The sequence below is a fragment of the Lepisosteus platostomus genome, chromosome 4, assembly GCF_059453375.1.
Source record: "Lepisosteus platostomus isolate fLepPlt1 chromosome 4, fLepPlt1.hap1, whole genome shotgun sequence".
In the NCBI taxonomy this organism is placed as follows: domain Eukaryota; kingdom Metazoa; phylum Chordata; class Actinopteri; order Semionotiformes; family Lepisosteidae; genus Lepisosteus; species Lepisosteus platostomus.
The window spans coordinates 32727984-32749517 of NC_142614.1; the positions used below are offsets into that span (position 1 = coordinate 32727984).

The 21534-nt window shown below is 34.7% G+C and overlaps 1 protein-coding gene across 1 annotated transcript in view; it reads right to left on the bottom strand.

Annotated features, from left to right (window-relative positions):
• The window catches only part of mtrex (Mtr4 exosome RNA helicase), a 60642-nt gene that overhangs the window by 32901 nt on the left and 6207 nt on the right, over nucleotides 1-21534 (bottom strand). The window contains exons 8-15 of the mRNA XM_088629401.1: nucleotides 19862-19986; nucleotides 18810-18908; nucleotides 15932-16034; nucleotides 14812-14943; nucleotides 9477-9556; nucleotides 6238-6348; nucleotides 4166-4267; nucleotides 2427-2552 (exon numbers count right to left, since the gene is read on the bottom strand). Of these exons, the coding sequence (XP_088485527.1) occupies nucleotides 2427-2552; nucleotides 4166-4267; nucleotides 6238-6348; nucleotides 9477-9556; nucleotides 14812-14943; nucleotides 15932-16034; nucleotides 18810-18908; nucleotides 19862-19986 (878 nt within the window). The remainder of the gene's footprint in view (nucleotides 1-2426; nucleotides 2553-4165; nucleotides 4268-6237; nucleotides 6349-9476; nucleotides 9557-14811; nucleotides 14944-15931; nucleotides 16035-18809; nucleotides 18909-19861; nucleotides 19987-21534) is intronic.

The following is a 21534-nucleotide window of genomic DNA, read 5'->3' on the forward strand; positions in this document are numbered from 1 at the left end:
GGATGCCTAGCAGCAAAACAGACTGAAGAGATGGAATGAGGCACGGGATTCAACATCAGAGCTCAATTCATTTTTCTTAAACTACATTCACTCATTAAATGAGTTCTCAGAATTAACAAAACTAGTTTAATTTTATTTTAACTCAGTCCTTTCTTTTTCTAATGGAATTAGTTTTCAATAGCAAGTTTTAAGTTGGTTTGTATCATATCGGTAGAAAAGTCATTAGGCTGGAAACCTTGTAGCTGGTAGGGGATGAGAGCTATTAAAAGCATGCTAGTCTGCGGAGCATTGGACATGGTAACACAGGAAGACAGAAATAAAAAGCCATGGGTAAATAAACAGCTACACAAAAAATGATTTCACCCAGTCTACTTTCCTTAGATCTAGAAGGATTAAGGATAAGCAATTATTTTCCCTTTAATGCTGTATGTATTGGATTATTATATTTTTTGTATTTTTGCTATTTATTTGTTTCCTATTTAGGACTATATCAATCCCTTCTGCTGAAATGGGTTTGAGGATCACTACCGGAGGAAAAAAAAATGAAGGGTTTGTGATTTTCCAAAACCTTTGTGTTTTTTTGTTAAAAATAACTTTACTTTAGTGTCGTTGTATGTACATGCCTGGAAACAGTCCAAGATCAATAGTCTGAAGATTAAAAAAAGATTCAACTGCATTACATTTCCATCTTTTGTGGTTAAGTTAAAAGACACCTCTGAAGTCTTTATTTTCCTCACGATATAACGTTTAGCTTTGAAAGAGCTGAGGAGTATTATCAATTGATAACGGTTATCAATCAATTGTTGTCAATTACTCTTTGTGTTCTATATTTTTAGAACTTTAGTTACTGCGCCTTTACAAAACAGAAATTTGTGGGACAGTAGTGTTAGTCAAAGCCTCTTTGTTGTTGCTTAACATCTGTATCTTTTAGTACTTGTCTGTTTTGCATTATCTCTTTTCCATTTAATTCTCTTTAGAATAAAAAGTGCAAATGAATGTCTAACTGCACATTACTTTCTAAAAGTGAGAGTGAGTGTTTAAAGGCAAGGTTTTGTTACTGAGTCCTAGCAATGACTTATAATCAATTTATAGTATGTTTATAATACTTATCTGGCACCACTGGCTCCTTTGGGTCTCAATGTGTGTATTTATACTGCACCTCTGTACTTATTGTCATGAGTGTAATCTGAAAACAGGCTTGATTTTTACTAAAACAAATCTTTCTGAATGGTTTGGAACAGTAACAACTATTTATCTTTACAAAATATTGAGAAAGAACATTTCCCACAGCCATGAAATTATGAATGGGGAATCATTAATAATAAAAACAATATTTGGATGTCCTCTGCTTCCCTGGTACCTTTCTAAGAAGATATACAAAATTCACGACTTTAAAACTGCCATGGGATTTCCAATTGAGTACAACAAAACAACAAATCTGTGACTGACCAGAGTGCTCCCAAAGAAAAATTGGCAGCTAAAAGGATACACAAACAATACACACAATACTCCCTCTTGCACGCAAAAGCATTCCAAAATATTGACCTTTTACGCATAAAAAGAGCCATTTAATCCTCAAGGAACATTTGGCATGTTGTGTTTCTCAACATAAAACCTCAGCTAATGAAAGCTGGATAAGCTGTTGATTTGCAAGCCTTTAGCTATAAGTATTACTCTAAATCCTGGAGAGGTCCCAAACAATATGGGGTACATATCACTAAAGAGAAAAATGCTCGGCTAACATACCGAGTTTGTATAATATATTCAATTCAGTCAAATGTAGTTCAGCAGTTTCCAATCTGTTAGTAACAACCCTTGGCTCATGACACCCATGTAAAAAGGGAACATCTAACAAATACTGAAGATCTGCCAAAACTAACTTCACATTTTCAAATATCAGAAAGTGCAGGATTTTAGTGAATTTATTCCATGGAATGGAAAAACTCACTTATGCAAAAGACTACTTTGCACAATAATGTTTTTTTATCCCCATCAACGTTTCTTGTGATATGGAATGGCTCCAGCCTACCTATCGTTAATGCAAAGTAGGGGAAATTGCTAGCAATCCTCCCAAGAGCACTTGGTATTGGTTTAGCAGCCCCATACAGAGGCACAGTGAGGCCTGCAAATCATCATTTTTTTTTCATCTGACAGGCTAAAAAAAAAAAATATATACACACGTTGAATTATAAAACAAAAAAAAGCGTCATGGCAAATACTCTTGCCAAGGCATTTACTCCAGTTAAGCAACAAGCATGGCTTCAGAATCTGACTCTGTAAGAGCAATCTTTGAGGGAATTATAGGGTGAGTAATAAAGATGTTTAGGCATGGTCATATTACTGTCACCTTTACACCATCTTAGCTGGTTCTGTATGAAATTAATTATAATTGGTCATTATTAATAAATTCAAGAAATTTGTTTCACCTTGAGAAGCTGTTTTCCCACTGTAGGGCTCATCTTTTCATCAACCATGAAGATGACAATTCCTCGTTCATCCATGCCTCGCCTGCCAGCGCGACCAGACATCTGAATGTATTCACCTGATGTTATCTTTAAAACAAAGAGCAAGAACCTATGAGACTGGGATGAGATGGAAAATCATATAATATTTTGTGCTTTTAAATAAATGTATTCTACAATGCAAGTGTTAGTATTTGAAACAGCACTGCAATGCAAATACAGATTCCCCAAACGATACAAGAAGTGTAAAGAGAAACTCAGAGGCGAGGGCCCACATTAGGGCACTCTGACAGACGCACGTATACTGAAGTTATACTTTGCAATAAAACTCACATATAGTTCCCATTAACTTAATTCTTCAAGACTCACAGTAATCATTTGACAATGCATATATTTAAACAACCCTGGTAAGGTGTAATCCATTCTAGGCTTTGATCTAAAAGCCAAACACATTTAAAATCGTATTTAGTAATTAATTTATGGAGAAGGAAAAGGCACACTAGATCAAATCCCAAAATATTTTTCCTTTGTTGGAAAAGGAAGTAGTACTTGAAAGCATGTTTTTAGGCATGTATCAATTCCAGATGTGAAGCAGCAAGATTAAGGACTATAGCTTTTCTTGGAGGATGTTATTGTACTTCAGCTAAAAAGTTTAAAAATAAGGTCATTCATCATAAAAGCTTAACTTATGGATTATAAATAAACATTACACAACCTTTTCACTGCTTTTGTTTTATAGCATATCCAAAAAACTGGTACTAAACAAAACAAGAGTCCAATACATAATAAGTTTAATCAAGAAAAAGTCAAACTACAGCTTTAAAAAAACAATTTAGATGCATTTTGAATGCACTTTAAATAAACGGTTATTTTAATTGATGTAAGAGCAGGTCAAATTACTTATAAAGGACTTAATACCTTATTTACGCAAATATAAGCCACTACTGAATATAAGCTGCATCCAGTAATTCAGACTGTAGATATTGAAAAGATAACTTTTCATAGCACAAGCTACCTTTCTAAATAGAGGTGGCTGAAATGAAAAAGCTCTCGGTTTTAAAGAAAATAAAAATGGAGGGGAGTTTAAAGGCAAATAATACAGCAAGCTCCCTCATTTCCAGAAGATATGAGGATTTTTCGGATAGATAAGATTAAATCAAATTGGCTATGCAATGTCACCTAGTCTAAAGCAAAATGATTAGGAAAACACCACAATGATGAAACCCATTCCTCCTCATTACAGGAATTACAGTTTCCTAGAAAACCGACACTTTGAATTCTGGAACTACAATGTTTAGCTCAGGGGACTTTAAGCTTTATCCACTGTTGTGACTGCGAATCCACTCCAAACTGCCTTCAAGCCTGATGATTCCCGTGCTGTTCAGCACTCACTTCCTTCTTGAATTTAAAAGAACACTGCGAGTTCTTGCTCATTTCAGGTAACTAAAAATGAATATAATTTTTCACTCAACTGCATAAACACACCAGAACCAATCAAAATGGTGGGCCGTTACAGCACGCTGAACTCAGTTCAGCACTTCAGTACAGAACTTTTTTTACTTGTATTTGAATATAAGCCACAGGCCAGCTGTATCAACCTGAAAGAATGTGCTGCTAATATTTGGGTAAATACATTCACAATACAGAACTCAAAATAATACCAAAATAAACTTTAAAGGTAAGGAAAATTATCCTTCGCTTACCCAGCGGAAATCCTTCCCATCAAACTTGCGGGCACTCGTGAACAGCACTGTCCTGGCTGGCATGTTGATGCCCATGGCAAATGTCTCTGTAGCAAACAATGCCTAGAAAAACACATCACAAATGATAAATACCACTAGTTCCACTACTCAGAAATATTTTGTATCTTTAGAACTTAAGAACTTACAGCACTTCATTTAATTAGGGTAGAATTGTTTACACGGTAGGCTGAATGGTTTGACAGTCAAAGTAAAAGCTGTTGATGTGATATAAATGAATCATACACAGTACAACTTGCATTATCAGGAAGTCAGGAGGACCATAAACTTTCACTATGCATTTTTCTGAGTCGCTCGTATACCTCTCTACAAATCTTTGTTATATATACATAAACAGCAGTAAACTAGCTCTCAGATGACAAAATTATGGCTTCCAAAAATATATATAAATATTGTTTCATGTGCAAGAACATCTAGTCTTACTGTACAATGCCAAAAAAATGGTTTAACACTTGACAGAAATTATGTCTTACCATGATACCTTTGTATAATCTAAACAGGTATTTTCTAAAATAACTAAAGGGTCTATGTTTACCAATTTTAAGTGTTTTGAGAAATAATAATACATGAAGAAGGAAAAAATATTGAGAATCACTGTATAGTAAATAGTAAGTAAATCCTTGGCCCAATTAAGTGGGTATTTTGAATCGACAACTAAATAATCAGGTAAATAACAAAATATAATGAGTTTGGGCAGCCCTGTCTAACAAAATAGATTTAAGAGGACCTTGGAAAAGCAGAAGTTGAAGCTCATCAATCTGGAGGTAACAAAACCACTTCTCAACATTAGAGGCTTTATCAGACAGTCCACAAATGGAAAATATTCAAGTTCACAGTCACCCTATCCAGGAACAGTAATCTTGCCTAAACTTCCTCAAGAGTAACTCAGAAAACCCAGAGAGGCCTCTCTCACTACAGTTAATGTCAATATGTATGGCTCAACCATGAGTAAAAGATTAAACAGGAATAGTTTTCATGGGTAAATAGCAATGAAGAAAATAGCAGGAAGAAATGACTGCTTTCTGGAAGGACACTGCCACTTGTCTCTAATTTGCCAAAAAGTACCTGGATGGTCAACAAAAGAACCCGATATACACTTCTTCGCTTCCTACACTGGCTTTGTCCCGGACCTCTACAAGCGATACATTGATGACTCTGTCGGTGTTGCCACATGCTATAATGACCAACTAGAGCATTTTCTGCATCACTTCACCAACTTCCACACCCCCCCCCAAATATACAGTTAACATATCCTCTGCTACTCTTCCGTTTCTAGGCATAAACCTATCCATTAACCATCCCTGACTCTCCACTTCGGTTTATTACAAACCCACAGATTCACACAGCCATCTTCTGGACAGCTCGTATCACCCCAAACACACTACAAAATCTCTCCCTTTTTCACAGGTCCTTCGGCTACGACGACTCTGCAGTGATGACATCAATTTCCAGAACCAAGCACTCAAAATGCACTCTTTTTCCCCATCAACAGAGGATACCCCACCTGTGTTATTGACAGGGCCCTCACCAGAGCCATAAACAGTCCTCAGACTATCAACTCAATCAGGAACTCCCGGGTTAAGAACTGCATTCATCTGTTGTTTCTTGTCTTTTTTGACTTTGCAATGCAAAGATGGCCAGTTATGGGATACAATAACAAATCCAATACAAATGCAACAACATACAAATGTTTAAATAGTTATTTTGTAAATACTAGTACAACTGTACAAAATGATATAATCAGTATAATTCTTAATGCGTATGGATTTCAATCCAATTCCAGTTGAATGACCAGAATTATAAATTCAAATCAGAAGACTTGTTAAGTAGACCCAGCTTTCTTTCTAATGTAAAGCATTTTTGTTAAAAAGTACTCATCTATATGAAGTCTACCAGTACACCCAAAAAGAACAAGTTAAAAAAATCAGCTTTTGCAGCTATTGTAGGAATTTCATAAAGAGAAAAGAATTCCTGTAAAATAAAAGAGTTCCAATTAAATTTAAGCTGACACTTACCTTGAGCAACCCTTCAGAGAAGAGAATCTCAATTGTCTCCTTCAAAATAGGAAGCAGGCCCCCATGGTGAATCCCAATTCCTCTCTTCAGAAGAGGCAAAACATGTTCAACCTTTAAAAGCAAAAAGCACACAACTTTTAAAAATCCAAACAATGGGGCCTTCTAAGTGGCTCAACTGGTAAAGGGACCCGCCTGAGTGCGGGTTGAGCTCTATGATCCAGGTGTCGTATTCAGAAAAGCTTCAGGTGTCGCAGTTAAAAGTCATCTCCTCCATGCCTTCCGTGAACATGCAGAAAAGCTTTAGGCACGTGGAACTAATGGGACACGTTCATGTATGTCAGAAAGAGAGACACTAAAGATCACTAATCAAAGATCACTTTTGGAAATGCATCCAAAATGAAAACACTACACTTGGTTAAGACAATGAAAAGAAAACTTCAAATGCAACTGCTGATAATGGACAATATTGGACAATAGAATAGCCATAATACAAAATACTGCAGATTATTGAATGACCATGCACTGCTGAGAGTGGGTTGGGTGGGAATAAATGTGGTGGAGGCCTTTTGCGTAAAGTTGCAGGGTTCACAGCCATGAAAATAATGGCAATTCCAAAACTGAGTGGCTAAACCCACAACAATAGGGAATTAGGAACTGATTTCTGCATGCTACAATTCATCTGTTAATGAGCAATGTCCACAATTCTTTGCAACTGACTTAAAACAGAAAACTAAGCAAAGAGGAACAAGCTGAGACAAGGTATTTTCAACATGTTCACCAGGAAGCTGTAGTTGAATCTACGTCTTGTAATATTAAGCTTCAAGTACTGTTTAAACACAGGTTCCATTCTTCAGTTATTTGAAGGGGTAGAAGTCAATCAAAAGGAAAGCACATTAAAAGATGGAAACAAAAAAATAATCAGGAGGGGAGGCCATTTGCCCCATATAGCCTGTCTGGGAGGTACTGGAAGCACTTAATTAAAACCAACTGGTAAATTCACAGAAGAGAGTTTCAGTTCTCACTCTCGGTTTCAACCATTATGATGCATTCGGTCAGTGTAGGAGCTTTAGTCATTTAAATCTGTGCTGTGGTTCATATAGAATTCTAGTTACTCTGGTGCCAGCATTAGCTATTAACATTTAATTCTCCAATTTACTGCAATTTTTATCAAAAGCATCTGTCAACAGAGAACAACAATATTAAAACCAAAATTCAACATTGCAGATGTACTACAACTGGAGTGTTTTTTTTTAAATGCATACTTTCACTGAGCTTTCAAGCTTAAAAGTATTTAAATTACAGTGTCAAATGTTTTAAATTTTTCTTTAAAATCTACACATTAATGAAGCCACATTTTTTCTTGATACATGCTATAAATGTTGCATTAAATCCTGACAATCTGCTTAAGAATATAAATTAATTTGCAAAAAGAGTAATTCTACTGGAACAAACAAAACAATGCAAACTATGTCTTACATAGTAACTAACATTTTATGTTTCTAAACAAGTAAAATTTAAAAAAAGCAGTCATATAATAAATAAGAAGCCACAAAACTATTTCTGTTTTTTGAGTATCTTTGATCCTGGCATGATGGTCATTACAACAATGTTCGCAGGACAGAATAGAATGTAACAAGACAAACTGTTCTGGGTCAAATATCCTGACAGCCTTGAGAAATCAGAGTTGGCTGAATAAAACAGATCTCTCTTAATTGGGTTGAAATATGTAGTCAGTCTTTCAATAACTGCACTTAAGGTTTTAAAATGGTATGTTAATGTTCAGTGCACATTAGCTCCTCCTCTTGTATGTTTAGTAAAATCTAACTTCATAACTTCCAGACCACTATATGACATCAAACTCTTACCATGCATCACAAACAGTAAAAACTGAGCTTCTGACAAAGTTAAAAAACACATATTTGCATGGTGGCAACATGCTTGTCTGGTTTCGGCAAGTCATCTTCCAACATGTTATTCAGAAGGGCTCGTGCATGAGCATTTAAAACAACCAGAATTTCATAAAAGTCCCCAAAAAAGGTTCTTTATCAAATTACTTGCATTACCTTTGGCAAACCTTGCCATTTTTTTAAATCCACTTCAAATACATTTAAACATTTCATCATGCCATGTGTCACTAAAGAGTATCGAGAGCAGATAAACTACAACCCCTAGGATAACAGTCATTTCACAGATACTGTATTGTCTTTGTAAAACAAATGTGCATCTGTTGTTACAACTGTACAGATGTAAGATGTTTACATCATTTCCTTAAGTTGTTTGTCAGCTGTCAGGTGTAAAATCTCTTTTCTCAATTGACTTTATAAAGAACATTCCCCTTTATTCATTACGTTTACTGAGAAAAGTACATATCGTGGGATGGTCAACTTTTTCCAGGAAATATCTGCACAGGCCAATGCCTGCCAAATCCTAAAGTAAAGCACGACAGGGTTCCAAGTTCCTTTTTAATTGTTTATCTCAGTACCTGCATTTTTGAAATGTTAATATAATATTATCTTTTAATATTTAATTTTTTGCACAATAAAACGGTTGGTGGAAGGTAGTTGCACTTGTTCACTTAATGAACTGCTTTTGATGTAGCTTGTCCCATTTTGAATTTTCTTCATGTTTTTATGTAATAGCATGAATGTATTGTTTTTTTCCAACTAGTTGATCTTTCAATTAGAAACTAGTTTCTAACTGAATGCAGTTCCTGTGCCGATTCCCCAATATTTGTTGAGACTGGACTGCATAAAACTAAAAGGAACACCTGGAGGACAATGACTGAATGATAGGTTAGGAGGTCAAGAAAATCTCCAGACCATCCATATAATATATATTTTTCATGTCTGATCTACATCAGATCTTTACATGGGGGACAAAAAATGTGACTGTTCTTTTGTTTTGTTTAGATGCAAACCGCATGAAGAAATCTTGTTTTCGTTTTTATTTTCCACTGTAGTTCTGGTACCGAGACAAAATAAATTTTTGGAAAAGAATGTTTAAATTGTAAGCCTATTTTGGTCAGGTTTTGTATTACAACATTCCATTTATAGAACATTTAGAGAAAAGCATTCAATAGCTCTGTTTTTTTAAATACCAGGGCACATAATGGTCATCTCACACAAAGGTTCACAAAAATGTTTGGCAAAGATATTAAGTGATACTCTTAATACTATTTAGAAAACCATGATTTTTCAACAAAAAGTAATACCTTGTGTGCTTATTGTAGGAGTACTTACTTGTGGAAGTTTCTTGTCTTCATCAGAGAGACAATCAATAGCATTATTAAAGACCTCCTCAACAAGCTTCTTCTCCTCCTCTGCAAAACAAAAGCATTCCACTCTTAAAACATACAAAACACATTTCCAAAACCATAAATGTAATTATGCTCCAAGCTGAAATTGCAGTGCAAAAACCTGTTCAGCTCCTTAAACTATTACATCAGAGGTGTAGGTATAAATGTTATTATGTGTTAGTATACTAAGAGTCACAGTCTATGACAGAACTCAAGTTGAAGATCCAGGTCTGATGATAATGACATCATTAAACCTTTGTAAGTAAAGTACAGCTTTACAAAATCATTCAGTAACTCCTCAAATAAAAGGGATTGAAGAATTAAAAATTGATGACCTCAACAAATAATAGCAAAGTCTTATTCTCTGGGCAAAACAACAAATGCCTTTTTACATTGTTTACAATTGTACAAGGACTTTAGCGATAGGTTTGCCAATGTAAATGCAATCTGGAAATAGGCAAACTGCATATCCAATGACTGAACCAGGAAGACTTTGAAGTGGCAATCTGAAAGCATGCCTTTCTTCCTGTGTGCATTATGTCATAACTGCAGGATGCTGTTTCAACTGTTAGAAGGTAAATTTGAAAAGCAGACATTGAGTTTGCAGCTACTTGGTAGAAAAGAACATTTCACTCTATCTTAAGAAACTTCTAATACATATTTAAACCATTTCCTTGGGATTAAACAGTTCTGCTATTTGAAAGAAAGAAATCTTATGGGATTTTTGTAATGTATATTTTCTAATCACTTAACCATTACCAATTGAGCAAAAATACAGTGATGTGACTAAGTCAAATAAACTAAATAGGGGAAATTAAAAGGATATGGTAGGGGAAATTAAAATATTAGCCAAGAGGTTAAAGGAAAGCACAGAAGCATTTTGAAAACTGGAGATGTTTCAGAAGATTTGTCACAGTGATTTAAAAAAAAACACAGAAACTAGAATCACAGGAAATACATGTAAATTGAGTGAAGTTGGGCAGCAGGACACTAGACACACTTTTATTGCCCTGCAGAGTGGTGGGACTGGGACCTCGGCATATGGCAGTAAGCCATAGTGCAGCTGGTGCTACAAAAGGGGGATGTGAGGTTTGAAAAGACTGAGAAAACATTTCCTCTCGTTTTAGCTTCCATTTCATCCAAAGTTAAAATTCACATTTCTGCAGTCTTTATAAAAGACATTTAAGTAAACCCTTACTATATTTTGAAGCTCCCTTTGGATCCAAAAAACACCATGTGTTACACTTCAAGCTAACAATATGATCGGTGGCCATTAGAAAACACTCTTCGAGAACAAACATTGCAAAACTGTCAGAAGTTTCATAGATTACTGAATGAAGACAGCCATTGAGATTTAAACATAAGCATAAATTCAGTTTAAATAAATTCCAGAAGATAGGCAGGTACATATCTACAATACACAAGTTGGGAAAGGTTACTTTGTCCATTAGATAAGTATATGCATGTTTAACTGAAACACACAATTCATGACTGATCATTAAACTCCTGGTTCAAAGGAAGATAAAAAATGATTCACATAGCAACTCAAACAAATTTTAGCTCAACAGCATATACCATTGAGTCAAAAACAAAAGTTTCAGGAAACCTCTGAGCCCACATAAAATCCACCTTACTTAAAACCTTTAAACAGGGAAGAGGAAAATCAATGCACACAGTTCTATACCTCAGCACTACGCTCGCATCCATTAGGATCCAATCTTCATCACACAAGGGCAAACCTATTAGTTGAGCATTTCAGTTCCTTTCTCCATTTTTCTTTACTTCAAACAAGTAAAATCACCTTATCACCTAAGTCCAATGAACTCTCTCACAAAATGATTTAGTTCTTATGCAACAAAGTCACTCAAGTGCATGACAAAAGTTATTTCCAAAATCTGCATATTCATTTTCTAAAAAAAACTTACTCACGTTGATATACATTTCTTCCCATGTTCTGTGTATATTGTGTACCTTTTAAGGTGCAAAAAAGCAGTTTTGGGATTTAACAGCAGCAAGCAATCAAACAAATTTGAGGTTTAACAACAAAGTAAATAAGTTGTCTCCAAAGACAAAGATCGGAATGTGGTTGATTGGTTTGAATTATGTAAACCATACTGAAGAAAGTAATTCACCAATTAATAAATATATATATAGGTCTTTAAGAACACTTTTCTGAAACATTTTTCTTCAGGTTTCTTTAACAATTCAAAAATCACAAAAGTCCAGTTAGAGCTAGTCCTACAAGCAGACATACTAAGAGGCAAACTTCTTACATCATTCCATCTGGCAAAAACCTGACACCTTCTCTCTAAAGAGACTACTAATATGCTGGGACTGAGGCAGAGCACAAACTACATTGCCTGGCAGTGCTCTCTGCCAAAAGAAGGTCCACAGGAACAAAGGGAGAAAAGGAAAAAGTTATCTTCACCACTTGTCACAAAACTTGAATTTCTGGATTGAATTAAAATAAAGAAAAATAGTTAAAGAATGCAAAATGTGACTGACAGACGCCATGTCTGTTAAGTCATTCTTTATAGGTCTATAAACACTCCAAAGAAACAAAGCAAGAAAAAGAAGCACAGCGGGAGAGAAGGACAACTGCAATTCATTACAGAAAAGCTGCACGTGGCAAAATATTTTTAACTGGCTTTAGCACTATCTGGGTCACACAGTATTATAAAACTACTAATGGAATTAAGCAAAAAAGGACTACATTCCATTAAGTCTAAAAATGCGAGCTGTTCAACCATTCCAAAATACTGACAGAAAAAACATTTTCCGCCATTTCAATTGGATAACACAAACATACATTTAGTATATCCACTCTTTCTATGCCATTCCTAAAAATAATCATTTCTTTACAAGTCTTTACCTTTATTATTCATCCAACTGCATAAGGTTACAAAGGTTGGGAAATTGCCATCTTTAAAATCCCTCCTCCAAGTACTGTAAATATCCCTTGTTCCCATTTGTTATAAATCATAATTAGATTCTGTTGGATGTGAGGAAAATTAAATTGATACAACTTAGGGACAACTTACAGAAATCTAGAATGTGCCAGTGCAAAGCCTTCCTGTCAGGAATAAGCTGTAACTGTACAGCTAGAGGAGAGAAAACCTTTTGCTCCTGCTGGCCCACTATCAAGTTCAGCACTTTTATTAGTTTTAAAAATGTTCTTGTTAGTGAAACTTGAAAATAAGTCTGATTGTTGCAAAGTTTAATAAAGCTCTTCATCCGTGGTCTTAATACAGTACACAGTTGCACTCCCAGTTGAACTATTTTTATCTAAGGTGCAAAATTAATATTTCACTTTTCATGAATGTCACTAGTTCTAATCCTTACAATAGCACAGGAGTTTGATAAAAAAATGGAAAGTGATCTTTCGTGAACATGAACAGTACCTTGCAAAAGTATTCAGACCCTTGTGCATTTTTTAAATGTTCTTGCTTTAAAGCTTGCAATTATGACACATGAAAGAAAAAGTAAGTTATATACACAATATAGTCCACACATTCAAAAATAAATGAATATGAAAAAATACTTAATTATAAGTCTTAGGCTTACAAAAATACCTTAACAAATCAGACAATTAGTTGAGTTACTTTATCTAATTGGAGTGTGAGAGGTTCCAGTCAGGAATTGAATTTCAAGCAGAAATCCAGAAAAAGAAAAGAGCTCTCAAAAACAACTCAGAGATAATATTAATTAGAAGAATGGTATAAAATAAAGACCCTTAATATTTATTTAAGCATGGTGCTTCCACTAAATGTTTAGATCCATGGATTCAATAATAAGGCCATCAACATATTCCAGCTTTGTTTTTTTTGTCATTTAATGTCATTTATCTTACCCCTTAGATGTCTTCAGTTCAAGCATTCCAGCCTTGAATGAAATATTATGCTATATAAAGTGTTATGGTTATTTTATAATTTTACAAAATGGAAGCCCACTGGAAGGGTCTGAGTACTTTTTCCAAGACACTGGATCAGGATCTGCAGAGAAATTCATTCATTTAAGTGCTCAGGCTTTATTGGAGAATGAGAACAGTCTGTGCCACTTGGCAGGTGGAATACTAGCTGAACAGCACCAGGACCAGGAAGAGAACACAACCAAAGATTATATCGCTAAAGGGCTATTCAACTGCAATAATGTAACTAGCGGCTGGCCTGTGGAGCCACATCACAACATCAGCATGGAGTATTTGTCCATTCCTGACAGAACAGAACATTTCTTGAAGTTGGAAACTGTCTAAGATGCAGTGTGAAAAGAAGCAAGAATTAGAAACAAGCAAGTGGCTATAGTTTCAACAGGTCTAGAATAGCTATCAACAAAAAGCTCTAAAACATGAGATATCTTTAAAAGTGATTCTGTAAATGTATCTTCATGTGGAACAATTAATGTTTCCTACTAAATCTGTTTTCAGTCCCATAATCTGCACTATATATAGATGGCTTCATACCAGTCCAGTGTTTTTTTTTTCCTTTTTTGTTATAACCATCACAATAATTCCATTTGGTACTGTTTTCTCATTTACCAGTGCCCTTTGAGAACCATTTTCCAAAGTTAACAGATAAGGTTGAGTCAGACTTGTTTAACAGACTTTCCAATTGGGTTATGTCCAGTAAAATCCACACTGTATTTAACACCCAAAAACATACACAAATCAATGTTTATTCAACAGACTAAACAAAACTAAATAACTAATATGACTTATATTCTCAAATTAACATTTCCATTATACTTTTCAAGTGACTTCCCAAATTTATCACAGCCAGGGAAGATTTTATCAATGCCATTTATATTAATCTTCCTGTGAAGCCACACAAGTTCACAATACTTTTGTTGGACTTTTTCCTACAACCCCTAATGAGTCAGACAATCTTTACAGATGCATGTTTCAGGCCAAACCAAATCCTTAAGACCATATTGTTCTTTCTGTCCCAAGGTAGAATGTAATCTAGAAATAACAACATCAGAAATGGAGCAATGTACAGACAAGTCCATGATAACACCATAACACAACGAAAAAGGAAGCCTGCTTTCCTTTCTGATAAGAGGATGGCAAGTGCTTTCAAAAGATAACTTTGTGTTCTTTTACAAAGGATAGCTTATTCAAAATAGGACAAGCTCTAATTAAAAGCCACTTTTGTTCTATTCTGTTACTATACTCAAACTAATCAGCTCCCTAAAGACAAAACTTGGCACTGGCATTAGTCAAAATGATGGATATCAAAAGGAAAGAAGAGGGTTACTAACTACTTATACATTTATTAGTCTACCTGTATTGAAGTCGAGCTTTGACACCTGCAGTGCATAGGCTTCGCATTCCTTCTTGCTGAAACTGAAAATGATTACAGGCTGGAAATTCCGCTCCATGATCATCTTCACTATCTTGAAAACATTAGATGGTCCTGGGGGAAACAAAAAAACACATATGGTTACTTTCTAACATTTCTTTTTAGACTAAAGACAGTTATGCATAACTTCAAATCAAAACAACTGCTAAAAGCATTAAAATAAACATTTAAGTAAAATAAAAAAACAACAACAATAACATGAGCAAACAGTACCAACATAAGATTCAAATACTAATGAAGTGGGTACTGATGACCTTTACAGAAAGAAAAACTTCCACAGTGTTAGGTGTTTATTATTCAAGATCCACAATTAATCTAACAGTTACAATGACAGTGAAGAATGAAGTGGATTTCCCTCTAGAGGTGAAAAACACCTGAAATTAACATCAGGCTAATCATCTGAGAGCTATAAATTTCAAATTGAAATTCAAAACTAGAAGAGTAAATTACAAAAAAGAAAGAACATTTCACTGTTTACAAAGATATCAAGAAATATATTTTAAAGCTGAGGGCAGGGTCAAAAACTTTTCTGACTTCTGACTCAAAGTTTATAAACTTACTTCATTACAATCGAGATGAAGGGCTGTGTATAGCCCTTTTTCTTATAAACCTTGAGGACACATCACAGGAATACTTTCGATTTTGAATACAATACAGAACAAATTCACAACTACTGAATTGTCAGATTTTCAGTAGAGATTTTTACAGTAAAGTTTTAATCCATATGGAACTACCATTTCCATTAAGCATTACAAAGCATGGATTCACTCATTTACATGCGATACAAAACAGGGAATTACACAGGACAAGTAACCAGCCTTGTGTGTGTTGTCTGGAAAAGTTGGGGATTTTTCCTGTATCTAATTTGTTAAGCACTTCTTTTCAGATTTACTGGCGGGCTCGTAAAGGTATAAAAAACCTCCAGAGCTGTGTTTTCCTTGCCATGAATGTAATGCAGGATATTTGTAGGGATATCATCTTGTGAACTACAGCCACAAACTGCCCTCCACCATGTATTTTCCCATTTTAATTTATTCCAAACCTTTTGTCCCTCCTTTACGTCCTTTTGGATCCCATTTGCCGCTGTCACCAGAGTCTCTGAGCACTTGCATTGCTGTGTTGAAATTATCTTCTCTGAACTCTCCCTGTGGAAAAGGATATGGGTATTTTTCTTTCTTGCCTGATACTCATAACTAATCTTTTTAGATCTTATAGCAAATGATATGAACATGTACTTCATGTAGTAAAACTTCTTGAGCAAATCTACCAGTGACTATATTGCAATTAATAACCATGCAATAATAAAACTTGGACTTGGAAATAACTGGTCAACAAGGAACACTGTACATGTACTGATCACTAACTCATATTAGAAAACATTCCATAAGGTGATTTATTTTAACAATGATCTCCACAAATTTCACTCAACAACTGGAATCCACATACAGAAATCTGCATACTTTTAGAGACGGCCATCAAGCTCACACAAAGTACAAGAAATAATTTAACCTCTGCTGTCTAGATACAAAAATCAAACCTACTGGACCCAACACATAAATCCTAGACATACCTGCTCAGTTCTTCTAAGAAATATGTTTTGATTGTTCCAAGCATGTCAGAAAGCCAGGTACCCTTGGGCTCTAAGAAAATCTAATTGAAATCTAGTATCAGGAGAAATAAAATTAATGGATTTATATTTAGTCCTGTGTCACAGAGTAATGCTATAAACCAAGTGATAATTTAACATTACAAAAGTTTGGCTACATGCAAGTCCATAGTCACAGAATTCTTCTACATTCACTACTGCATAAATTTAAGGGAAAAACTGCCAAGGCTGGGGCCATCAAACGATCCATAAATTGATTCTATTGAATGATCATTATGAATAGTGTGTCTATCAATATACCAGGCTTTGAATATGATGATTTTGGCTTGGAATGTGATTCAGATTTAGATCATATTGAGATTTATGATCTTGAAGGCAAATTTACAAAATTTAATAAGCAACACACTACAGGTAGACAGAGACCTGCCTAGATAGTCTCTTGCCAAATCTCAGGAGATGCATTGCAACTCTTTTTCTTTATCATATAACAGTAAAAGAAGTTTGTCATCGGTTAAAAGGTTTTGGATTATTACAGTACTGAAATATGCTTAAATGAAAAGTATTTTTTTCCTTTCCTATATTGTACTTAAGCGGCTACTCTTTTTCTTAATAAACAAACATCACCTTTCTCTGTTTCACTGCTATCACTCTGAAATCACCCATCATCAGAAAGCAACTAATTACTGCAAAGAGTTTAGAGTGCCTGAACCCACATAAACACTGGAGAGAACATGAGTACATGTGTCCTCTCCCCTGCCTACAGAATACACCCTGGAACTAAGAGTAGTGATCACTACCACACCTGTGCCATCCAGTGTTCAGTAAATTACAGTCACAGGGACTATATGAAAGTAAAGTCTTCCTACAAAATAAACCCAAAGAGGATCAGATGGGATATTTACAGTGTTTTCTTCAAGAAGTAACAGACACCTGATCAGCCATTGACTCACAAGGTTTTGCAAACTCTATTTGGTCAATATATACACCTTTTGAAAAGTAAACAAAAACCCAACTACAAGAAGCAAAACACCTTAACTCTTTGTCTCCTGGAAGTAATATTTCCTATTGTCACTTTAGGACACCCCTTTAAAAACATGATATTTCATGAACTATGTTGTTAATTTATCATTCAAAAAAGATTTATTGATGGGCTATTATTTTGGATAAACAATAAATCAACAGTAAAATGAAAGTCACTATCTGCTTCAGCATTAAAAAGATTCACCCTTCAAATGAACCATTATGCTCACACAAGGGCAACCTGAAAGGACCATTTTCTAGTCCTTTCTTCTAGGAACTTTAAAATGGAATCCAGCACACCCTGTTCTCATGTAGCCCATGAGCCTGCCACGGTCTCAGACCCCTGTATGGCAAAAGGAGTACCTTTATTTCATTATAGAACTCATTACAAAAACAAGGTGGCTAGAATACTTTGTTCAAAATATTTATGTACACATGGACAAACAAATTAATTTTTATAATTAATTAAATATTTTTTAGATATACCGGAGATATCCAACTTTGGCCTTGTATCACAGATAACCATTAAATCAACATAAAGATCTGGAATAATTCCATTGTGCTCAACTAAGCAGGTGATTTGTTAAATGGCATAATTTAAAGGACTGGACATTTAGGACTGAAATCTAAGTACTCTCCAGCACTCAAGGACAAGAATTTTCTAAATTGCAAAACTTTAAAAATGGGTGACCTATAAGACTAACTAAAATTTGAAAATGCCAGTTTAAACTTTAAGAAATGAATTCCTAATGAATAAATACCAAAGTGGGTACATGCAGCTTCCTATGAGTACTGGGGGGGCAGTGAAAGAGTTTGATGAGCCCAATGGTTTGCAGACTTCATGATGCAGTTATTGCCCACAAAGAGATATCCAACCCAATATTTACTTTTACACTCTGAAATGTATATAATATATTCCAATAAAAATGGTCACTTGACTCACTGGTTTGACCAGAGTATGTTCATAATATGCATACATTTGGTTATATTCCATTTTCCCAAAATAAAAAATTATACTGTTTCTGTCATTCATATTACGCTCATGGTTACAAACAAATTGCATGCTTAAAAGCAAAAATAACTTTACTTGTTCCAATACTTTGAGGTCACTGTAATAAATTTCTAATAAAGAAGTATATTTGACCTGACTCATGACAGACATTACTGTAAAGAAAGAACAAAATATTTAACTGAAAGATGTGTACATTCTGATGAGGCCAAATTCAAAACCAAGACTTAACCCTGAAAGTTTTACAATACATTTTCTGTGATTTTTTACATCAAATGTACTTACATTTTCATCCACCACTAAGTGAAGTCCATCTCCCCCTGCTGGAAAGATATAGTGTTGCAGTGGAGTAGGCCGATAGTCTGTATAGATAACGTGGCAAGGCTGTAGAAAACATTTACAATGACGATTAAAATTATTGAAAGGGTTTGTACAATTATACCTTAATGTACGTACTGTACTTACCAATGTAAAAAATGAATATCCTATCATATTTTTACTTCCCATAAAAACAGAAATTTGAAAATTTGAACACTGTCCAAATATATATACACTCATTCCTTGCTAAATAGAATTGGGTCCAAAATTTCTGTTCATAGTTGAAAACTAATAAAAGTGACACTACATTACCATTATGATATATCTATAAGTATCCAATTTTAAGCAAGCTGTTTAAATGCAAGCAGTTGAAGCAGTTAGGTGGTATGCAAGTACACATGAAAATTTCATACTAAAATGGTTCATTAGTTGATAAACCTTGTGCAGTCAAATAATAAAACCCATTACTATAAAATCAAGATAGATGTCTGGAAATATGGATAGTGTGTACTTATACTGTACATAATTAAAAAAAACAATAAAATGTAAAAAAATAAAAAGTTTGAAACTCGTTTTTACAAATTATGCATTTTAAAAATTATTGAACCCCATAACTAAGATAACACCCTAACAATCTCCGTCAAGATAGCTAAGGTAACACAACTGGGACTAGCAAAAAATGAAAATGGAAGAATGAGCTACCTGCTTGGAGCGCATATTAGCAGGGGAAATTCACTCTTCTAACAAAAATAGACGTACAGTATCACTCGTTTTAAAGAGTACTCAGGAGTAAGGAGCTCGTTTTACAAAATATGAGTGTATTTTCATTTTAAACCATTTCTTACAGTCATAAAAAAATAAAATTAAAGTTCTTTACAGACTGAAATCCTCTTTGTTAAACTATTTCTTGTTAGGTACTTGTGGATAATTAATGAATTAAAACATTTTATCAAAGAATCTGAATAGTAGGAATGTCAATGGCACTACTATAATCTATAGTGAAAAACGTGATGAAACACCTGTTTGTGAAGGTGGCAGATCCACTCAGCAAACTGCCGTGCATTTGGAATGGTAGCAGACAAGAAAACATAGTGCACATTATCTGGGAGGAGAATAATGGTTTCTTCCCACACCACACCACGCTCTGTAAAAAACATCACAATAAAAGCAGAATTACATGTAAGATAAGCAAATCTAAAAGTCTTTAGTCCTGACCAGATAATGAAAAGGGAAATAATTTAGACATTTTAAATCCTCAAGAACAGTGAAAACCATAATTCCACTGACATGAAGATTAATACTGAAACAATCCAAAGGATGCTAATAGAAATTGAGAGAATGTGTATTTAAGACTGAACAGGTAGTGGTTCTGTGCTAGAAAAACAATTATAGGAATCTGAAAAAAGCTCACATCCAAAGTGGATACTGCTGAATCCTTAAATGAAATGGCAGGTATGATATCCAGATTAATTAGTTACAAGCAACCAAATGAGCTTTTTTGGTTGAATGGCCTCTTATTAAGTTTAGACTTTATTTTCTTATGTATACAGCAGGGTGGCTTTTTTACATTAAAAATAGTATACAGAAGAAGGTTAAGCATGCTCTTCAACTTTGTTTAGAAGTCAAATGGCATAACTAAGGAAAAGGAAATTTACTTCATATTGTATTACATTTACTCTGACATACATTGATGGTGATTTTATTTAAATATGCACTGTAGTAAAGCATGAAAGAAAGTTAATTTAATTCATGTGAAATACCCTTTACTACACAGGAGTCTCCAGTTGAAATCCAAGACACACAAAAAATCTCCTCATAGTAAGGAATGGAATAAGTGCCAAGAATAACAAGAACCTCTAAAAATATTCCCTGAAGGAAGGGAGGATTCCACTGTGTGCTGAGGTGTAAAGGAACATAATTTACATCCATAAACTGTTCAAAAGCATTTAAAGTAAGTGGGATACACCCATCTATGAGATCTCCGATTGTGGTGCCAGCCCAAACCTGAAATAATTGGACAAAAAATGTGTAGCAACAAGCACCCTTACAATCTTTTGTACTTAAAAAACCACCCTTCAAGAAACTCAGCTGTTGATTGTTAGTTGCAAGATCAATTTTCCTCTGTATCGGACTTAAGTCCTAAAGATGCATCTTTTTAAGTTAACTGAAAAGTCATCTGTAACTACCTGCTAGAGGACATTCATTTCCAGAATATTTTCTTGCTATGCCTATGCAGCACTGCTGCTTCACAGCTCTCAGGTTCTGTGTTCACTACCAGACTAGGGATTCTATTGTATGGAACTGATATCTCCTTCCCCCGTTTTAAACGTGTGTATTTGTCTTCTAAAGACATGTCGATTAGGTTCAGTGGTTTTTCGCCTTGGTGTGTATGTGGCACAATCAGCTCGTGGTTCAGCCTTGTATCCCATGCTTCTAGGAAGTCTGGAGCCTGTCCTGTGACCCTCACCAGGAAAAAGAGGCTGTCTGACAATAGATGAAACATCCAAGAACACAGCACGCCATAGAGAGCATGTATAAAAGGGTAATGAAGCTTAAACAGTTAAATGATATTCATATCCTGTCTAAAGACACAATAACTCCAGGTTTACAATTTTAAACCGTACAATTCAATGAATCACTTATATTGTTACTAACAATTACCTACAGTTAATTCAAAATATACAACATTTAT